Source organism: Puma concolor, chromosome A1, assembly GCF_028749965.1.
Source record: "Puma concolor isolate L17-30 chromosome A1, mPumCon1.1.hap2, whole genome shotgun sequence".
Classification (NCBI taxonomy): domain Eukaryota; kingdom Metazoa; phylum Chordata; class Mammalia; order Carnivora; family Felidae; genus Puma; species Puma concolor.
In genome coordinates this window covers 119047802-119069320 of record NC_141667.1, presented here as the reverse complement: position 1 = coordinate 119069320, position 21519 = coordinate 119047802, and the positions used below count along the sequence as shown (strand labels likewise).

General features: G+C 48.5%; 1 protein-coding gene across 1 annotated transcript; it reads left to right on the top strand.

Annotated features, from left to right (window-relative positions):
• The first annotated feature begins 18184 nt into the window (after positions 1-18184).
• POU4F3 (POU class 4 homeobox 3) lies at positions 18185-20946 on the top strand. The gene is made up of 2 exons (XM_025924606.2): positions 18185-18440; positions 18758-20946. The coding sequence occupies exons 1-2, from the start codon at positions 18321-18323 to the stop codon at positions 19652-19654; spliced, it is 1017 nt and encodes a 338-aa protein (XP_025780391.1). The 5' UTR covers positions 18185-18320; the 3' UTR covers positions 19655-20946.
• The last annotated feature ends 573 nt before the right edge of the window (positions 20947-21519 follow it).

The window sequence follows — 21519 nt, the reverse complement described above, 5'->3', positions numbered from 1 at the left end:
GCTAGAATCCCAGAACTCCAAGCTGTTGAGGAACTCAGGATTCTAATCCAATTCCCAGCGTGGGGCATGAATTACTCTTTGTTGGCTGGTCAAATCATCTCAGTCAGAGACTTGTGGGATGGGTGGTAGTGGAGTGCAGTGGGTAAGACCTCAACAGCTTTTGCTTTCATACTTATCAAGCTGTGTCTGGGAGACAAGGCAAGATTAGGGTCCCCCTACTACTCTGCCATCTTAACTCTTCCCAGATTTTGCTTTCAGATGGTCTTCGCGAGCTCTGTGACCTTGATGTTGCTTAGCCTCTTAAGAGGTCATCCATCTCATCTCTAAAATAAGAATACCTCACGGGATTGTTGGAAGGATTAAATGAGGATACCTTAGCAAAGCCTTGGGTTAAATGTCTGACACAGCATCCATAATGACTATCTTTTTCATCATGATTATCATCACCAACATCACATAGAGGAGTGAGCATGATGTGAGGCATCAGACTGCAGGTGCTGGGACAGTGATAAGTCCATAGGACTACTTTTGGTCATAAGCCATCCTCCTTATCTTGAACTGGGAACCAGTGAGCCCCCACTATCCTGAGTTCTTGTGAAAACTCTTTTCCTCATTTTAATGGAATTCTTATGTTACCCTTCTCCTATCTTGAATGTTCTTTAACATCAAAAAGACCAACCTTACCCAAGTATGGACCACATAGAAAAACAAAATCAAATTCATAAAGAAAGGAAACAAACTGGTTGATTCTACCCTATACCCACCCCACCCAGATTAAAGCCCAATTCTTTCAGTACAATATTAACCTATAAAATAATTACATGGTGATGAGACCTTCTCATATTTTATCGCATTCACTTATTACTCGCCAACTTGGGAGGAAAATAGAGCAAAGAATACATTATCATCCTTGCTCTATAGATAAGGGAACAGAGAGAAAGCAGTGAACTTGCCTGAGCTACACAGCTGTTGGTAGAAATAAAATCCGGGTGTCTGTGTATAGGCTTCTAGCCCATTATCTTTCCACTGCTCCAGAGAAAGCAAATATGTGCAGCCACTCCCCCATTCATCACTTGCAACAGACATTGCTAATCAACCACAGTATTCTTTCCCACCACCTGAACTTAGACTCAGAGCCATTCTTACCACGGTGTTCCAGATAGCCATCACCAGTTGAGTATAAATGACACAAGAATATAACAAACATATTGGCCATTCCTGGACAGTGGCCTTCACCACTGATCTCATCAACTAATTCACTTGGCATATCAAAGCTGGAGGGAGAATTTTTTCCTTAGAAATCTGTTGCCAGGCCCTATTTTCAGCAGGTATGTGGTCAACATTGATTGCGTGCTCCTCCAGTCTAGATCCTTGGTCATTTTCATATCCCATAACCTGAAATGGAGCCTGACAGAGAGAGACATTGAACCACGTTTTGATGGATGGATGAATGGACTTAGCGATTGAATAGTCCCATAGAAACATGTCTAGGGTAGAAAAGAGCCTCCGCAACCAATGGTTTTATAGACTTTCACTTCGGATGATGACTTCACGCCTTCGTGTCTCCTAGCAGTGGGCCGTCAATCTAGAAAGCACTGTCCAGCTTCCAAACATATCTGTCTCCATTTATCAGAGGATATTATCACTGTGCTGCTGAGGTAGCACATTAGGTAGAGCTTTTTGTTCTGCGTCGGTGATAAGGATTTGGGGAAATGTGTTCTGCCAGGGGAGGGAAGGTACATGGTCTCTCTATTACTCTGGCCTGATGACAGCTGTTAGCACTCTGCTGAATGATCAATAACTGGCTGCCAGTCCCATTACTCCTCACTGGCTATTTTAAGAACTGCCAGCAGAGACCCACCATGGACTCATGAAAAAATATTCTGAAACAAGGAAGCCCACGCTTCCTCCCTATACCAACTTTGACCTTGGTCACAGAGCCCAGAGATGCATGCAAGTCCAGGAGTCCTTTCAGAGGGTATCACAGAAAACCATCTGCAGTAGGACAGGCGACCAGCCATTCCCGTGCACTTAGCCATCGATCAGGATGCTGTTCCACTGGCGCCTGGACTTTGGCACCGTTGGTGAGAATTTGAGGTTCCAGATCCTTCTGCCTTCTCTGGATTGCTTTTCATTTTAGTTGCCTCTTTCCCAAATAAAGATCAACTGAATTTGCAAGAAGTCCAGCCAGTCACTAAAGAGTCTTAGCTTGTAAGAAAAGCTGCTTTTACAAGGACAGATGTAAAAAGAAAAAAGGCAGTTCTTTCCTTTACTTACTTCTTGTTTTATATACAGAATCTCTGGGAAGAAATTACAGGACTGAGGAAGGTTTTTGACCTAATAAAAACTTTTGTGGTCTTTGTTTATTTACTTTGCAATACGGGGTAGAATTGGTACTGCCTTATGCACTTCCATTTCCTGTACTGTCTTAGAGAATGGATGTTACAATCCTTTTTATGGCAATGATGACTAATAAAAAATAGTATAGATTTCAGTTGACTTTATTTTTTTAAGTTGATTTATTTATTTTGAGGGGGAAGGGGCAGAGAGAGAAGGAGAGAGACAGAGAATCCCAAGCAGTCTCTCCACAGTCAGCACCGAGCCTGACCTGGAGCTCGATCCCACGAACCAGACTGTGAGATCATGACCTAAGCCAAAATCAAGAGTCGGACAAAAGTGACTGAGCCAACTAAGCACCCCTGACTTTATTTTTTCTAAGTGGAATAATTCAAAAATATGAAAAGAGAATAAAATAAACCCAGCTGAGATATACACCATTAAAAATGCATTTCAACCTCTCCAGCGACATTTTTTACTCCAACCTTTACCCCTACTCCCAAGGGAGACATTACACTGCTTCTGGTGTCTCTCATTCCCAGGCCTGTCTCCATGCTGTTTGTTTGTAGTGATAGATAATAATATTTCGCATGCTTCAGAATATTATATAGGGTCACCTGGGTGGCTCAGTCAGTTGAGTGTCTGACTTTGGCTCAGGTCATGATCTTGTGGTTCATGAGTTTGAGCACTGGGGTTGCTGCTGTCAGCACAGGGCCTGCTTTGGATCCTCTGTCCCCACCCCGCCCCCTGCCTTCCCTTCCCCCTCCCCCTTTTCTCTCCCTCCCCAAAATAAATAAACTTTTAAGAAATATTATGCAAATGGCATCAAACCAAATGTCTATTTCTGGGAATGTACTTACTGAACTCCTCAGTATGTATGTGAGGTTTTTTTTTTTTTTTTCTATTAGTACGTGTAGTTTAAGTTAACTTTTAACATCAAGCAATGGATTTTTCCGGGACTGGTTTGAGAGTCAAAAAGGAGAGGCTTCTCCAATCCCTAACTGAGGTTAGATATCCTTGTTATGGACTCTCATCACACCCTGCTCTTCTCTGTAATATTTAATCATAGTGCTTCTCGTAGTTTTGTTTAATGATGAAATGATAAATACTACGTATTTATGTCATGTCTGTCTTCCCTGCCAGAAGGTAAGCTCCCTAAGGTCAGGGACTATGTATATCTTATTCACTGCTGTGCCTGTTACACTTAGCTTGGGGCCAGCCATTGAGCAGGCAGATAAATGGAGTTTGACTGCCTCCAGTATAAAACCCAGCTTCCTTAGAATTCTGTGTGATGTTTTTAGTGATCTGGTTTCCACCTCAACTTCTGAGCCTCATTACTGCCTTGTATGACCTGCACTCTACTTTTTCTCCCCTAAAACCTTTGCAGTCCTGAGTTCTCTTGGGCTGCTTGCTTTGGCACATGCTGTCCTGTCAGTCTAGAACATCTACCCACCTTTGTTTGCCTGTCAAACTCCTTTTCATCCCTTAAAACTCATCTGAAACGGCACCTCCTCTGGGAAGCTGTCAGCAACAATTTCAGGCAGAATGCAGGGCTTCTCCTCTGTGTTTCCACAGCACCATCAAATTTCTCTACTCCTTTATTTGTTAATTTATTGAAAAATATTTACTGGGGCACCTGGGGGCTCAGTCAGTTAGGCGTCTGACTCTTGATTTCAGCTCGGGTCATGATTTCACAGTTCATGGGATCGAGCCCCACATCGGGCTCTGCACTGTCAGGATCCCTCTCTCTCTCCCTCTCTTTCTTTGCCTCTCTCTGTCTCAGAATAAATAAACAAAGCTTAAAAAAAGAAAAATATTTACTGTGTTCCTACTACAAACCAGGATTTCTCTGTGTTCTAGAAATACAGAATAGACAAGATACGGTCTCTGTTGTTTACAACTAGGTCAACAGGATCTATGAAGGCACTAAATGGGGTGACAAGACAGTCACTGGCAGTCTTCTTTAGGGAGGGTAGGGAGGAAGGCCTGTCTGAGGAGCTGATGTTTGAGCTGAGGCCTAAAAAGAGGAAAGCAAGTCAGTCACACAAAAGGCTGTGGCAGTATTTTCCAGAATAGGAACTGATTCCCCAGTGCCAGCAAATGACCATCAAAGTATTTCATGAATGGGGGCGCCTGGGTGGCGCAGTCGGTTAAGCGCCCGACTTCAGCCAGGTCACGATCTCGCGGTCCGTGAGTTCGAGCCCCGCGTCGGACTCTGGGCTGATGGCTTGGAGCCTGGAGCCTGTTTCCGATTCTGTGTCTCCCTCTCTCTCTGCCCCTCCCCCGTTCATGCTCTGTCTCTCTCTGTCCCAAAAATAAATAAACGTTGAAAAAAAATTTTAAAAAAAAAAAAGTATTTCATGAATGAATGAATGAGCCAGATTATGTTGGCTCAGAAGGAACTTCAGTTATCAAACTTGCAACAGCCTCACCTCGCATGAAATATTCACGTCAACCCAAATCAGGCCCTCCTCAGGTGCTAATAGCTGTGGGAAGAAAAGAATTCCACTGAACCCGAGCTGGTGATACCCAAGTGCAGACAGAATGTCAGTCAGTCAGGGTTTGCCCTGTTTTAGAGTTTGCATGCTTGAGTAAAGTCAGCCCATGCAGACACATACCACCAGGGCCAGGAGCAGCCCTACTCATTGTCACTAACTTGTCATTAATATTTCTACGGCATTAAAGATAATTATTCCCTACGGGGAGGTCAGCATGCACCAGGCATGGTCTCACGTCGTCTTCATTTTGCTCCTATTATTATCTCTCAGAGGATGGAGACTCATCAAGACCTTGTAGCTGGTAGGGGCACCTGGGTGGCTCAGTTGGTTAAGCGTCTGACTTTGGCTCAGGTTGTGATCTCACAGTTTGTGAGTTCAAGCCCCGCTCTGCCTCAGGCTCGTACTGGTGGTGTGGAGCCTGCTTGGGATTCTCTCTCTCTCTCTCTCTCTCTCTCTCTGTCTCTCTGTCTCTCTCTCTCTCTCTTTCTCCCTCTCCCTCTCTCTCTCTGCCCTTTCCCCACTTGTGGTCTCTCTCTCAAAATAAATAAACTTAAGGGGCGCCTGGGTGGCGCAGTCGGTTAAGCGTCCGACTTCAGCCAGGTCACGATCTCGCGGTCCGTGAGTTCGAGCCCCGCGTCAGGCTCTGGGCTGATGGCTCAGAGCCTGGAGCCTGTTTCTGATTCTGTGTCTCCCTCTCTCTCTGCCCCTCCCCCATTCATGCTCTCTCTCTCTCTGTCCCAAAAATAAATTAAAAAAAAAAAAAAAACAAAAAAAAAAATAAATAAAAATAAACTTAAAAAAAATATAAAAGACCTTACAGCTAGTAAAGGGGAAGTCAGGGTTCATGCTGGAGTCTGTCTCGCTTGGAAGCCTGGGCTCTTAACTCTGCAACCCAGAGCCAGTTTCATGGGTGTGGAGCCGATTCAGTGGCACAGGGATCCACGCTTAGAAGGGCCCCGTGCTTGGTTTAATGGTGTGTTGTTGCCATCTTGAAATTCTTAATACGTTTTTGAACAAGGGGATCCACATTTTCATTTTGCACTGGGCCCTGCAAACTATGTAATTTGTCCTGCCCACACCACACCATCTCTCATAACAATACATTGGATGTGGTACGCACCCCCGTTTTTGGAAACCTCTTTGTCCCTGAAGCCCTAAACAGAGACTCCTATATGCACTGAAGCCCCAAACAGGGGCTTCTTCCCTCAAGATCTGTATGTTCAAATCTGAAAATACGTGAGTGTTTCTTTCTGGTTATAAAAGTAATACAGACAAGTACTAGAAGTAGTAGTCAAGGGAACTACAGTTTTATCTGTAGTGGAATAACTTTTTATAAGAAGAAGTTTAATTATGTTGAGTATATAAAGCTCTGTGTCCTCTATATAAACTTTTGTACCTTATATATAAATATTTTTATCCTTAGGATGATTTTTTTAGACTCACTCTCAGATGGATGCCTGGAGAGATATTCTAAGAATCTGTAGCACCAGGGGGAATTTTTGTTATACTTGTAGTCTACTTTTGTTCGATTATATGCTAGATAGGCATCTTTGGCTTTCCGCTAAAAAGTAATGTGTTGTGAAATATTCTTATTCTCCTGGTAAATATCCACCTCGTTTGATAAAGGGAACTTAGCTTGTATCTTGTACATTCCTTCCGAGGTCTAAATCAAACCCATCTCCTCTTAGCCCCCGTCCCTTTGTCGAGGCTGAAAGTAGCCCCATGGGGGTTTACCACTTGATCTTTGGTGCTGGTGATCCTTGGGCCTCTCTTGCTATGAAAAGCCTCATATTGTGTAAGTTGCCATGTTGCGGGCTGGTCAGGTAACTTCTGTTACTTAGCAACCTTCTCCTGCTTTGTTAAGTTGGGCTGTTCAATCTCCTTAATGAATAAGAGCATCAAGCCAGGTAATTGATGCCTGGACGTTTAGCTCATGAATAATTGACTGTCTGGGTAATCCTAGATACATTTCCTCGATCAGATTGTACAATGGAACAGTCATGTCATAGCCAGTGTCAAGTTTTGTGTGTGCGTTTTTTTTTTTTTTTTTTTTTTTTGGTCTTAATTGGTTTTATGATGTCAGAAATCTGCTTTATTGACCCAAAGGCTCAAATGAACAATGGAAGCAATGATCCTCCCAAAGCTGGGACATGCTTCCTCTTTCCTCCACAAAAGCTCAGCATTTCCCCTTCAGTCTGGGCTTAGAAAAATTTTCAGCTCTGCTTGTGTATCTTTTCAGCTATCTTTTCCCACATACATCGGGAAGGCAATGTGGTCTAAAGGGGAGGAGGGAACTGAGAATTGGGTTTCCTGGGCAATGCCAATCAGTCACTCTGCAGCTCCAGGCCAACCTTAGCTCGTCTGACTTATGTATTCATTTATGCATTCCTTCAACACACGTTTGGAGCCCCTCCTGTGTGCCAGGCACTGGCGATTCTGTGAAAAACAAGGTTGGCCTTGTCTGCTTTCATGGAGCTTATGTTCTAGTGAAAACACATGGGTGATAAGCACATAAACAAGGAAGAGGACAAGTAATTTTCAGATCGTGCTAAGTGCCAGGTTGAAAATCAAAAATGGGATAATGGGGCAGAGAGTGACCAAGGGGGGAGGAGGTATATGGAGATAATTTTGATTGGGTGGTCTGGGACGGCCAGGGAAGTTGTCTTTGATGAGGTGACATGTGAACTCAATGACAGACGTGGAGGAGCTGGCCAGGTGAAGAAATGTGGGGATAAGATAGAGGCACATGAAGACAAAAGTTCTGAGATGGGAATGGGCTTAGCATGATGAGCAGATTGATGGGCAGCACAGTATGAGGCAAGGTGGATGCCCACATAGGCAGCTTACCTTGCATACCATCCAAGATGACAAAAAAACTGTGTAGCCTCCCCTTAGCCATGGGGGCCTTGAAGGAAGGGGCCCAAATATAGGCCTCACCAACGGTACAGATAGTGTCATTCTTTGTATAAAAATTAAAAAAACCCAGATGTTGTCAAAACTCAGCTCAGGTTAATTCATTGATTCCACACAAATGTATTGAGCTCTAGGCAGTGTTTGTGACACTAGGAATATAGAAGTGACTAAAGCCAAGTCCCTGCCTTTGTCAAACTTACACTGTATTAGCAAAATAGGCAATAAACTAATAAAAAAAGTCAAATACAGCTATAAAGTGTGTAAGATACTGAATGCTATGGAGACAAAGCAGAGAAGGGCATAAAAGTAGGAGGGATGAGATAGTTGAAATTGTAAATGGAGTCATCTGGGAAGGCTTCACTGAGAAGATGACATTTGAGCTGATGCTTGAAGGTGGTGTGAAAGTGCACCGTGTGACTGTCTGCAGGAAGAGCCTTCCAGACAGAGGGAACAGCAAGAGTACCACTTTTTTCCAGAAAACCTCCCTTCCGCATGCCTGCCTCTGGCCTGGGCTGCGTTCCCTCTTAGGAGACTTGTATCAAAATGCTTATCACTCTCCTGCTTAAAACTTTCCACTGCCCTTGGAACAAAGCACGAGTTTCTTACCATGGCTTATAACGTCCTATTTAATCCTTCACCCCTCCAAACTCATCTCTCTTTCTTCTCCCTTGTTCATTGGCCCCAGCAGAGCATCCTTCTTCCTGGTCTATAAACATGCAAACCCTTTCCCAGTTTGGAATGCGGGACATCCTTGTCCTTTGCCTACAACCTCTTCTCAGAGATTGTCATATGACTGGTTCCTTCTCCCCACTCAGGTCTTAGTAACTTAGAGAAAGCTTCCCTGACTGTCCTAATCCTCTGACCAGCCACTCCTCACAATGATAGAATTTATCAAAGGCTTACCACTTATTCACAAAGGATGTGGTCATTTCCTACTGCCCCCAAACTGGCCCTTCGTGTGTAATATGTTCTTTGGAGAAAAAGGAGGTTATAAATGTGAAGTGAAATGTAACAGAGTACCAGTGGCCATACTGTGATGCTTACAGCCCTTGGGAATATGACATTCACTTCCACAACCTTCTATTTACCGCCAGACGGGATTTCCTTCGAATTCTGAAAGGTTCAGTTACAAATGCATGCAAAAATTTCTCCCCTGTTCAGGAAAGAGAATGCAAGAGCAAAAGAAATGGATGAACTGCCGTTTTCACAGAAAGTAAAATGTCTGGGGATACAGGAGACAAGAGCTTCCAGCTTCTCTATATTTCTAACCCACTAGAACTTGGATGCTGAACCCCGTGATGGAGCCAGGCTTTCATTGTCTTTTTTGTTATACTAAAAGAATTGTTTGAGAAAGATAATAAATTATGGATATTCATGGGAAGAAATGGAATGGGATAGCATATATTTATAGTGTTTTGTTTACAAAGTGATGAATTTTAGTAAAGAGAAGGCAACTGTCTATAAAACCTTTCTGGACTGACGTATTAAAATATGTCAATGGCTGGGGTGCCTGGGTGGATCAGTCAGTTAAGCGTCGGACTTCGGCTCAGGTCATGATCTCAGGGTTGGTGAGTTTGAGCCCCGCGTCAGGCTCTGTGCTGGCATTTCACAGCCTGCTTCAGATCCTCTGTCTCTCTCTCTCTCTCTCTCTCTCTCTCTCTGTCTCTGCCCCTCTCCTGTTCTCTTTCTCTCAAAAATAAATAAATAAACATTAAAAAGAAATATGTCAGTGACAAGGTCATCTCATGTCAAAAATAATGTTTTACCCCTGTTCACACAGAAGACGTGGGTCTTGGAAGATGGCGTCTCCACACCACAAACAACACCAATACACTCCTCTTTCAAAACTCATAAATGAAAGAATCTACTGGGTCAAAATATCTTGATGTCTCAAGATGGCAGCTCTCTTGTAGAGCTGTTTGGAATCACTGGCCAGCAAAAAACCACAGACACGCATTTATCATCCAGCTCAAACTTAATGGTAGAGTAAATAGGTGACTTGTGTACTTTTCTTTTAAACCCACTTTTGGTGGTACTTTATCACAGCACAGGGAACTACAGGATTTTAAAAAGGGAGATGGATAGTTTCTCCTCATTGAGGAGTGCCTGCTCTCAGTCCTCCAAGGAAGAAAAAGGAGGGTGTTCAGGTAGGGAAGGTTCTGTCTGTCCCACATCCCGACAGAAATATGGCCCTGCAGGAAGGAACCCAATGAAAGAAAAGGGCCAAGGTGGTTGCCCTTTGTCCTTCAGCCTGTCCACCCTCAGCCCAGGAGGTAGACACACCCTCTCCTCAACTCTGAACGAGTCATCACTGTTATTTCCAGTTTGGTGGATTTTTTCTTTTTCGAATTCAGGAGACCCATCAATTATGTAGGGCTCCGTGATGATCTCAGGCAGTGACACCTCTGTAGGTCTGAATGGCGGTTCTGAAGGGAAACCATCTGGCCTACCTTAGCTTGTTCATCCCTGGGCTTCTCTCCCAGCTAGTAAGGTGTGGCAGCCACAGAGAGTGCCAAAACCATCAATATTTCACAGCCTTAATTAAAGTAAGCCGAGAGCTGTCAGCCTCTTGCAACTGGCTTCCTTTTCCAAAAAAAAAACAACCGCCTGGCATCTTGAACAGGGGCCACAGACACAGAAAGGGGACTTTGGCTAGAGCTGGGTGAGGGAGGGAGGGAGCCCGGGATTTCACAGACCAAGACTTCCCAGAGTTATAAACCCGCCAGGACACTGGAGTAAATTCCCTGGCGCTGGCCTGGGGACCTGGGACCAGAAAAGGGAAAGAGGGTCGCCTCTTGAGCTCCCTTTGACAACTCTTGTAGGGGACTAGAAGTGGGGCAGCAGGGAAGTGCAGTCTGCAGACTTCGGGGCTGCGTGTACCCTAGTCCAACATGAATGAGCTCGGGCCCAGCAGAAGCTTCACAGACGGTGGGGGGCGAGGGTGGGGAGGGTCTGGAGCCGGTCTCTCTGCGGCTCCCTTCCCCGTGCCCGCCCCACATGCCCAGGCCCGCGCCGCCATCCAGCCTGGCGGGCAGGGGAGCCCGGATCCCTGCGATTTATACATCTATTAATTACCTCCAGCCTGGAAGAACTGCCTATAAATACAGTGGCACTTTAGATAAAACTTTCATGCAGCTATTTAGATCCTTTAAAATATAAATGATTTCCTCTAAATTTTTTATCATAAATCAGGGCATGGAGCTAGGCGACAAGACGCCGATTTCCCCCCTGATGGGAGCAGAGCCTTTGCTTGTTTTCCCTTTTTCTTTTTCTTTGCTACTTTTCTTCTTCTCCTCCTCCTCCTCCTTCCCCTTCTTCTTCCTTTTGATTTACAGAGGTTGGTTAGTGGCTCTGCTTCTCTTTGCTGTGTGGGGTGGGGGGTGGGGGAAGGGAACAAGTGGCGGGAAGTTTCACCCCCTTTCCTGGATGGAGGCTGCCTGGTGTCTGTGGGAAAGCTCAGCAGACCAGAGTTCAGATCCTATCCCTGCCACTTGCTCCTGGTGGGGCTACCAGGAACACAACTTCTCTGAGCCTCAGCAGTCCTGTAGGCGAAACATAGGTAACAATAGCACCTACATCAACAGGGTAGATGTTAGGATGAACTGACATGATGCACACAGCCAGGCGGACAGAGTAGGAGCTCAGGAAGACAATGAGCTGTACATTGGCAGACAAGTTACTTCACCTTTCTGAACCTCAGTTTCCTCATCTATAAAGAAAAGGTGGAAAGATAATTCACTTTGAGGGAGTTATTATAAGGAATGAAAAAGACAAAAGCCAGATTCTAAGCTTCTTGAGCCAGTGACCACGTAAACCTTGTTCATCATTGCATCCCTAGACCTAGCAAGTGCCCAGCTCAGAAGAAGCTTTGGCAAGCATGTGATGGCTACACGAAACAACAGCGTTTTCTGCTTTGAACTTGGTTTCCATTTATGGTGATGGACCTCTACCCTCTATGGTTTGACCTCTACACTCTTTCCAAGATTCCTGCTTAGAACCTTGACATATCCACATTGAAAGGGCCTGTGGATCTAGTCTTGAGTAACCAGAGGCCCAGAGCCCATGACTAACTTGTCCGGGGTGACACAGCAGGTTAGCTATGTATCCATGTTTGAATCCAGACCTTTCCCCTTGCTGCTTCTTCACAATCAAGCTGACTGAGTAAGAGAAATGGCCTAATCCTTTGGCCACAGAAGAGCTAACAACCAACTGAGTGACATGGGGATTGACTTTATGACTTTGAACTCTAGGATGCCTATGAACCGGGGAAGAGAAAGTCAAAACCAGTCTTCGTGGGCCAGGAATAGGACCACGTGATGATTGAGTCCAGATTCTTGAGAACAAGCAGAGAGATGGCCATGCTACTGATGGCACAGATATTCTAAAGTCTTGAGCTCAAAGATGATGACACAGCAGGACCTATTTGGTGGCAGTGGTGGTGGGGGGTAGAGTATGAAAAAGTCACGCACTGACGTAGGAAGTTGTTAGGAAGAGTCTCCTGGGGAATGGCGTGTCAAATCCAAACTACTGACTGATTTTCCTTGAAGCAGTAGACTAAAACCAGAAAATGTGGGGTCTCTCTCATCCATTCTGGACCACTGCAACCCCATTCCTATACGGCTGCAGGAAGTAGACCTCCAATCCTATCACCACCCTGCTTAAAACTCCAGTGCCCCCCCCCCACCCTCCATGGTTCAAAACCCAATTCCCCTGCAACATCTGGTGCCTACCTTTGATTCTGTCCTTTCCTACCTTTGCGATCTCCTTACTACACTCCAACTACCCTCGACGTCTGCTTGTTCCTGAACACGCCATTCTTACTCCCACATCAGGTGTTCACACTTGCTGTTTCTCTTGTCTTCCGTTTTATGCTTTAAGCCTTCACTCAAAGGTGACTCTTTTGCTTTCTGTCCAGGCAGTCTCTATTCCTGTATTTTCTCTGGTTTATCTCCTCTGCAGCAGTTATCTGGACTCCAGGCTGTCTTGTTTGATGCTCACTTGCTGCTGAAGTATCAGCTCCATGGGGGGAGGGGCCCTGGGGAGGGTGGGGTCTGCCTTGTTTGTAGCTGAATTCTTATCTGCTAACATCATGAGGGCCACAGAGTAGATGCTCAATAAATGTATTCGGTGAAAGAATGCATGGTGGACAAGGGCTCTAGGACATCCCTCGCTTGGTCCCCTCATTTTTCAGATGAGGAAACTGAGGCCATAAGGAGTCAGAGACCTCTCAGCGGTACTGCCAGAGTGTCAGAACTCAGTCATCAGGGGACGCCAGGGCAGGGGAGGGCTGGCGCGTGGCGATGACCCCTCAGGGGTGCTGGGCCTGGGGCTCCCGAGTCCCTCTGGGCATCTCGGATCTTCAGAGCCCCACGCAGACAATGTGAGGCGCACGGCCGCAGCAGCTGTGCAGGCGGCAGGTACATGTGAGAAGTTTGTGAGAGGAGCTGAGAGAAAGGGAGAGGAAGGCGGGCGGCTGCGAACACCTGGCCGGGCAGCCCCGCCAGCTGCCTGCCCGCGATGGCATCTCGAGTTCGGGCAGTCCTATCGGGCAATCTCCCATTCCACCCCTCCTCCCTGTCCTCCCCTTCTCTCCGAAGTGGAGCTTGGCCAGGGATGGAGGTGGGAACTGGTAGCCACTGGCTTCTGGAAGCCGCCTCTGCTGGAAGCAAGCCTCGAGCGGGGCCAGCCTCTGAGCCTCTGGAATAGAGGCCACCTCGCCTTCTGGGAGAGAAGTAAAGCCTGCTCTTCCTCCCAGTCTCAGCCTCTGGGCTTGGGGGGTGGGGTGGGGTGGAGATTCTGGTGCCAACCCAAGACCTTCATTAAAAGCAGGTTCAGAAGTTAGAAAAACCTGGGTTCTAATGCCCACCCTACCATGCTTCAATGTGTGGCTTGGGGAAAAAAAAATCAGTCTCTCTGTTCCTCAGTTTTCTCATCTGGGAAATGGAGATAATAATATAATGTCAAAGTCTTGATGTGGAGATTCAGTTATAATTCTTTTCTAAAGCACATAACCCAGAGGCTGGCAGTCCATAACTGGTTTTTCTTGTTATTACCATCATCCTACTGCCAAAATCGTAGGGGAGATATTATTCATGCATTCATTCATTCAATGCACATTGTTATATTAAGCTCCTATGTGGTACCTGGCCTGTAGACATAGGCAGTGGAGACACAGGGACAAATAAGACCCATCCTCAAAGAAGTCCCAGGGTCCTTCAAGGAGCTGAGGCAATGAAACATTGTGTTCTTACCAAGACATAATAGAGGAGGACACAAAAGACTCAAAGAAGAAAAATTTATCTCTTGGAGTCTTAGTGAAACTTAAACTTTAATTATTTTAGGGTCTGAAAAAAATAATGTCAAGTAACAAGTTTTCACATCAAGGTTTTCAAGTTGAGAGTCCCAGGTCACCTGCTGGCAAATCATAAATGTCTATTAAGAAGCACCTCAGGGGCACCTGGGTGGCTCAGTCAGCTAAGTGTCTGACTCTTGATTTTGGCTCAGGTCATGATATTATGTTTTGTGGGTTCAAAACCTCGCACTGCTCTCCCCTCTCCCCTGCAGTCTCCTGCCCCCCCCCCCCCCCACCAAGGGACTCTGCACTGACAGTACAGAGAACCTGCTTGGGATTTTCCTTCTCTCTTTCTTCCTCTGCCCCTCCCTCCCCCCCAAAAGAGGCACTTCACTCCCATGGGTAGCATCTCTGCATGTCGTCATCATAGGATGTTGTGTTTTAAGAGGCTGCAGATTCCTGCATGATTCCTGCTCATGCTAAAGTTGAAAACCACTGGCCCACAGGAAAATGCCCCTGCCCCTCTGCCCTAGCTTCCCTACAGGGCTAGTCCTTCCGGAGGGACAGAGTGCTTTGTGTTCTGATTTAGAGTTACATGTGGCAATTTTATGTCCCCACTAGAGTCTGAGCTCTCCAAGCAGTGTGCTCTATGCCTACAGAACGTATCACAAGATCCAGCCATCAGTAGGTATCCTGAAATGACCGTGGAATGAAGAAAGTGCCCCCATTAGTGTCACTCACATAAATGCCCATGTGGTCCCTACTTGGACCCTCAGACAGATTTCGTGTGGCCTTTATGTGGGGTGTGTGCATGGAGAGGGGGGAGGGATGTGCATGTGCTTTTTAATTGTAATTTAATGCCACAGGGGTGAGGATGGGGCATTTGGTCTCCACTTTACGTCAGTCCCAGTCTTCCCTGTTATATACCCAACTGATCTGCTTTACTGGACTTGATCCTGACAGAACTGAAGCTTGAAAATCCTATAAAGTATACAGTGTTCATAGTTCTCATTCTTTTCTCTGTGGTCTTTACCTCATCTCCTCTCTCTCCAGGGCCTTCTCAGAAAGACTGCTCCCTAAGGATGGGTGTCACCTTACTGCTGGCTGCATAGACCTGTCAGTGGACCTTCACTGAAGGGAAGGATGAGAAAAATCCAAAGAACACAGGTTGTCTGATGCAAGAGTGGCTTTTGATTTGTGGTCCTAATGCCTGGGGATGCTAGGACGGGGGCTGGTGAACTGAAGGCCAGCACGGAGGTCTAAGGAGGTCAGTTACTCTTGCTCTGGCTCTGACCCTTGCCTGACCTCGACCGACCCTGGCAAGTGTCTCCCAGCCCCCAAGGGGACAAAGCAGAGAAGGATGGATGTGGATGGGCCTTTCCTTCTGTTTCTAGGGGTTCAGCTTCTTAGACAATTAGGGTATGATTAGGTGATTGTGGGTCTCAGGGCACCATGGGGTCAGGCAAGTTCCAAAATCTTCTCCCTAGAGGATCCAGCCTCCCTTCTTTTCCTTCCCCGCTTTCCATTTGCCTTCCTGCACTGGGCAGAAAATGAGAATGAGTGGTCCTAAACGCTGGTGAAGTGATGAAATAATGCTGCATTCAGCTTCTGGGAAGTTAAGGTCCTAGGAAAGAAGCTCTTGACTCATTTAAAATGTGTTTCATTTAAGTTAACCAGAATGGTACTCTTTGGCTGGAGCTGGAAGTTCCTACCATCTAGTCCAGCCCTCTTCTTGTGGGTAAACTGAGGCCTGGCCAGGGTCACACAAAGCCCAATATTAGAATGCTGTCTAAAAGCCAGCCGTCCTAAGGCCCACAGTTCTGGTGTGTATTCCGTATTTCAAGAATTCCACCAGCCTTGCTCTGGGTCTTGTGCGTGAGTCTACATCTTCTCCACTGCAGTGCAGTTTATAGTCAATTTCCTGCAGTCGATTTTAGACTGGTGACTCCGTGAGGGCAGGGATGGAGTCTGATTCACATCTGGGGCCCAGTCCTCTGTGTGGAGTCTGGCACAAAGCAGGTGTTGAACAAAGGAAGGACAGCAGGGAACCAGATTGCACCTTTAGATCAGTCATTCTGCAGGGAGATTATTTAAGCCACCCCGGCTCCCAAATGCTTTAGCTTTAAGTGTTGAGGGAAGAAGAGAGCAACAAACATTTATTTCATGATTTCACTGTGCCAGGCAGCATGCTGAAAGCTTATCTCAGTGCACTGCTCGCAACAGTTAGTGGAGGGGAAACTATTTCATGTATGATGAAAGTTCAGTCCAACAATGTTTGAGGCGGCTCATGGCCTCTAAGTCAGCAAGAGGCAGAGATGCATGTTGAATCTGAGGGCAAGGCTGCGCCCAAACATTAGGTTGTGAGGTTTGCCGAGCACTAGATATGGTGCTCAATGCTTTCCTTTCTATTCTAGTTTGAAAACACCTTCACCAGAACCCAAGAAGGCAAACAGGAGTGCAGGTGCCGTTTTACAGACGAGGAAACCAAGGCTCAAGAGAGGTTTAGTGGGAGGGCAGCCCTTGGCCTCAGGGCCCTAGGCTCAGTCCTCCTCCCCGGTTACAGGTTACAGAACGGTTACAGGACGCACAGGACCCATGCAAGGGGGCTGGCTGCAATGCGGAGAAGAGGGATTGGCAGGATCCGAGGGTGGGGAGCCCAGATCTAGGCAGGATTTGCTCTTAGGCCAAAGGTGACCTCTCCACACCCAACCGCCGTGTTCACATTCTGAGAGACCCGGCCCCCATACGCGGGCGCGCAAGGCCCAGCCCTCCGGCTGGGGAGACTTCTGAAACTCGAAGGTCGCTCCCCGGCGGTGGCGGCGTCCGAGGTGAGGTGGGCTCAGCTGGGCGTGCAGGTCTCGGCTCCGAAGCCCGGAGGGCGGCGCTGCGGCGCGGTCCCAGGATTCCCTATCCATTATTCACGATGTTTACTAGCGCGGGCAAAGGAGAGGACACCAGGGGGAAGGAGAGGGGATCAGAGCGAGGCGGGGGCGGAGCAATACTAACCCTGGGGCACTTCGGGTCCCAAAACTTCGGAAGGAAAAGTGCGAAATGATGAAGAGCTGGGAAGTCAGATGTGGCGCCCGGCACACAATAGGCCGGCCATCCGTAAATATTCGTGGAATGGATAACGGAACGAGTGAGCCAAGGGCTCTCTTCCCAACTAGCTCTGTTGTCTCGGGGAGTCACTTAACCCCCTCGTTTTCCTCACCTGGAAAGCAGAATAACAGTATCTACTCCGCAGGGTGTGCGGATACCATGAACTAAGTCTCTAAATAGCCTACCACGTATTAGGAGCTCAAAAATGGTAGCTATTGTTCTGGCGAATGGGGCTTGTGAGGTTTGGCAGCCGAGTGGAAGTGCACTGACTGACTCACAAGACCGGTGGGCAGTTCTGAACTGTTACTATTCTAAACAGAACTCATTAAGCTTCCTTCCACTGACGGGTTGGGGAAAGGGAGAGGGGGCCAAGTTGTCTTTCTCTAGCGAAGGCCAGAACTGCCAGCGTTGGGAGGAAGCCGCTGGTCTCCAGGACCCGGCAGACATTTATTTCCCCCATTTCCACCCCGCCGGGCGATTGGGGTCACCTGGGGCTCATTCTGGCAGCCCCTCACCCTCCCTGGAGCCCGTCTGGGCGCATGGAGGCGCCTCTTCGCTGAGCCGCGGGGCCGGACTCTGGTGGACGGCTCGGGCGTGGGGCCAGGAGCGCCCTGGAAATGGGCAGTTTGGCGGCAGCGAGGCCGACAAGGAGTGTGTGTGTGTGTGTGTGTGTGTGTGTGTGTGTATAGAAGGGTCAGCTTCCTGGACCCACTCAGGCCGTGGCTGCCCTTCGATCTGGGCAGTGCGAGTTGGGACAGGACGGAGAGGTTTGAGACTTTGGGGGAAACTAGTCCACCAAGAAGAAACAATCCGGAAGGTCTGCCGGCCTGGAGCCAGGCGGGGCGGGGCAGGCCCGGAGAGGCCAGGCCCGACCGGGGTATAAATGCTGTGGCGGGGGCGGCTGTGGCGGGCGCACAGACGCGCGCCTAGAGCTGCTGCCTGGCCTCGCCTCCCGGGCCGCCCCTGCGAGTCCCGGGCGCGTGAGCACGCCTGCGCGCGCCCGGGCCCTTCCTGGCAGGCTGCTTGTAAGATGAGTGAAGAAGCAGGTGGGGGAGAGGGGAGGCAGCGAGCGAGAGGGCGAGGGGAGCGCGGGCGCTGAGCGGCGCTCACTTGGAGCGCGGCGAGCGAGCGAGACGAGCCTGATCCATGTCCCTCGCTGCCTCCCTGCCAGGCGCGCGAAGATGATGGCCATGAACGCCAAGCAGCCTTTCGGCATGCATCCGGTGCTTCAAGAACCCAAATTCTCCAGCCTGCACTCCGGTTCCGAGGCCATGCGCCGAGTCTGTCTCCCAGCCCCGCAGGTACGTACTGGAGCATAATTACCGCTCTAAGGCACATTTTTTGACAGGCACTAGCTTCATGTTTTTTTCATGTCGCCCAGAACAATCGCCGCTGTCTGAACCCCTCTCCTTGTCTCCCCCGCGCTCTCTCCCGGCGCGCTCTCTCTCTCATTCATGTCTCTCTGATCCACACGTCTGTTCCAGCAAAGCCTCTGTCTCCGTATTAATTTTTATGACCTGGGCTTTGAGGAGAGGCATCTCGGTTGCTTGAAAATGTGTTTTAATCCTGAGTTGACAGTATTCCCCACTGACCGTGCTGTGCGCCTTCTCGCTTGCAGCTGCAGGGTAATATATTTGGAAGCTTTGATGAGAGCCTGCTGGCACGCGCCGAAGCTCTGGCGGCGGTGGATATCGTCTCCCACGGCAAGAACCATCCGTTCAAGCCCGACGCCACCTATCATACCATGAGCAGCGTGCCCTGCACGTCCACTTCGTCCACCGTGCCCATATCCCACCCGGCCGCGCTCACCTCACACCCACACCACGCCGTGCACCAGGGCCTCGAGGGCGACCTGCTAGAGCACATCTCTCCCACGCTGAGCGTGAGCGGTTTGGGCGCCCCCGAGCACTCGGTGATGCCGGCACAGATCCACCCGCATCACCTGGGCGCCATGGGCCACCTGCACCAGGCCATGGGCATGAGTCACCCACACGCCGTGGCGCCTCACACCGCCATGCCCGCGTGCCTCAGCGACGTGGAGTCGGACCCGCGAGAGCTCGAGGCCTTCGCCGAGCGCTTCAAGCAACGGCGCATCAAGCTGGGAGTGACCCAGGCGGACGTGGGTGCGGCTCTAGCCAACCTCAAGATCCCCGGCGTAGGCTCGCTCAGCCAGAGCACCATTTGCAGGTTCGAGTCTCTCACTCTCTCCCACAACAACATGATCGCGCTCAAGCCGGTGCTCCAGGCCTGGCTGGAGGAAGCCGAGGCCGCCTATCGAGAAAAAAACAGCAAGCCAGAGCTCTTCAACGGCAGTGAGCGGAAGCGCAAACGCACGTCCATCGCAGCGCCGGAGAAGCGCTCGCTCGAGGCCTACTTCGCTATCCAGCCGCGGCCCTCATCCGAGAAGATCGCGGCCATTGCTGAGAAACTGGACCTTAAAAAGAACGTGGTGAGGGTCTGGTTTTGCAACCAGAGACAGAAACAGAAACGAATGAAGTACTCGGCGGTCCACTGACTGCGGCGGGGCGCGGCGTCCGGGGCCGGGGCCGGGAGAGCAGAGTGTATGCCACCCCCCAGAGTGTGTGGGGGGGGAACGGTTATGGGGAACTCCAAGACGTTTCCTGGCAGGTCAGCCTGTCTCCCCCGATGCCACAGACTTTCCCCTTTATCCTACCTGGTTGCCTCCCGGACTTCTCTTTCTCTTCTTTCCTTTCCATTGCCACCTGAAAAGTTATGGCGCTAAGACAAAAATTCCTGAAGGGCAGGCCCGGAGTGGCAGGCGCTGTCCGTGGTGCTGAAAAATCTCCCTCGCGCGCTGGACTGCGAAACCACAGGGCAGGAGCCCCAATGCAGGGGACAGTGAACTGGCGCCGACCACACTACTCCGGGGTGAAGGCGCCACTTTGCTAAGCGTGATTAGACAAAGGTGAAGGGATGGGAAGGCAGTGATAAACACTAATACAAAGTCTAACTGGGGCACAAACATGTACTGGAGATTTATTTAGAGTATATAAAATACATGTATGTTTCCAAAGGATAGCCTTATACTCCTTTCCTCTCCCAAATTCTATCCATCTCATCCTTTGGTTTGCTGTAAGTTCTCTAAGGTAGCACGGACTAGGTTCAGGGAAAGTGTGCGTGAAGTTGCGAGGTCCCAGCTGTTCTCTGCGGTAAGTCGGGCTCCCTAAAAGATGGGCTCAATTTTGGCGACTGAAAATGCCGGGATCTCAAAGCTGGTTGCAAGCAACTGCCGGCAACTGCTCTAGCGCATCCTCCAAGATCTGATGGTGTTTGAGGGGGTGATTACTGCCTGCTGGAGGGGTGGGATTGGTAGTGTTCCGGTCGGACTGAGGACTCTCTGCCCCCAGCTCGCTCCTGCAGCCAGATTTCCAGCGCAGCATAGAGGCGGCTTTTCGAAAGTAATTGTAACTTCTCTGAATCATATGCAAGTCCTTCTAACACATCTAACCTCATTGCGATTTTATTATTGTTGTTGTTGTTAGCATTGTTATTGGCTATTATTTATTTAACTCTGCTTCTTTCCATCCCCCTTACATGGGTGTCTCCTGGTGGAGGTTCACTTGTGATTTGGAGCGGAAAGAGGAGCCAGACTGCTGGCCTGGACCCTTCTCACCGCCCCTCCTCTGGCCCCACCACGTTTTATCTTTCGTTGCTTCATGTAATTCGCGTGTTGCTGTGTGACCTTGGTTTTGTTCTCCAAATAGATACAAATAAAATATTAAGTTTTCTTCTCTATTTACCCCTTGAATTAACTCCTAAAATAAATGCTTTATTTTTCAACCCGAATCACAGTGCTTTTCTTTCTCAGAGGCTAAGGAGTACTAGTCTTGGAAAGGATTTAAAAGTGAGGACCCATAAGGGCTGGGTTCTTGCTTCTGGCAGGCCAGTGTCTGGCCATCTCTCCCCTCTTCCACGCAGCTGCACCTTCTCATGCAGATCTCCTCTAGGGAGAGCTTGCCGTTCTTCTCTGGACCTCGGGGTTACAAGGCACTTCCCTCCACACTTCCCTGCATGTGAATCTATCAGCCTCTGTTCGGTCAACTAGACTCAGATCCACTGCAAACTTTGAAGCCTGACTGATGAGAGTAGGAGCGCCTAGTACTTGCACTCATTGGCTGAATGATCCTGAAGCCAGTTTCTTACCTTCTCTAAGGCTCGGATTGCTCTGCTCGCCTGCAGGATTAAGATGTTAATATTTACCTCACAAAGTTATTGTCAAGATTAAATAAGATTGTTTATTTGAGGCATTTGGTAGCGCTTGGTGCTCAAGATGAAACATTATTTTAAAAGATTCAAGTGGCCTGGCAGGAAGTGGGTGGATAGAAGCAAAGAGGGAGGAAAGTGCTCTTTCCTGGGACA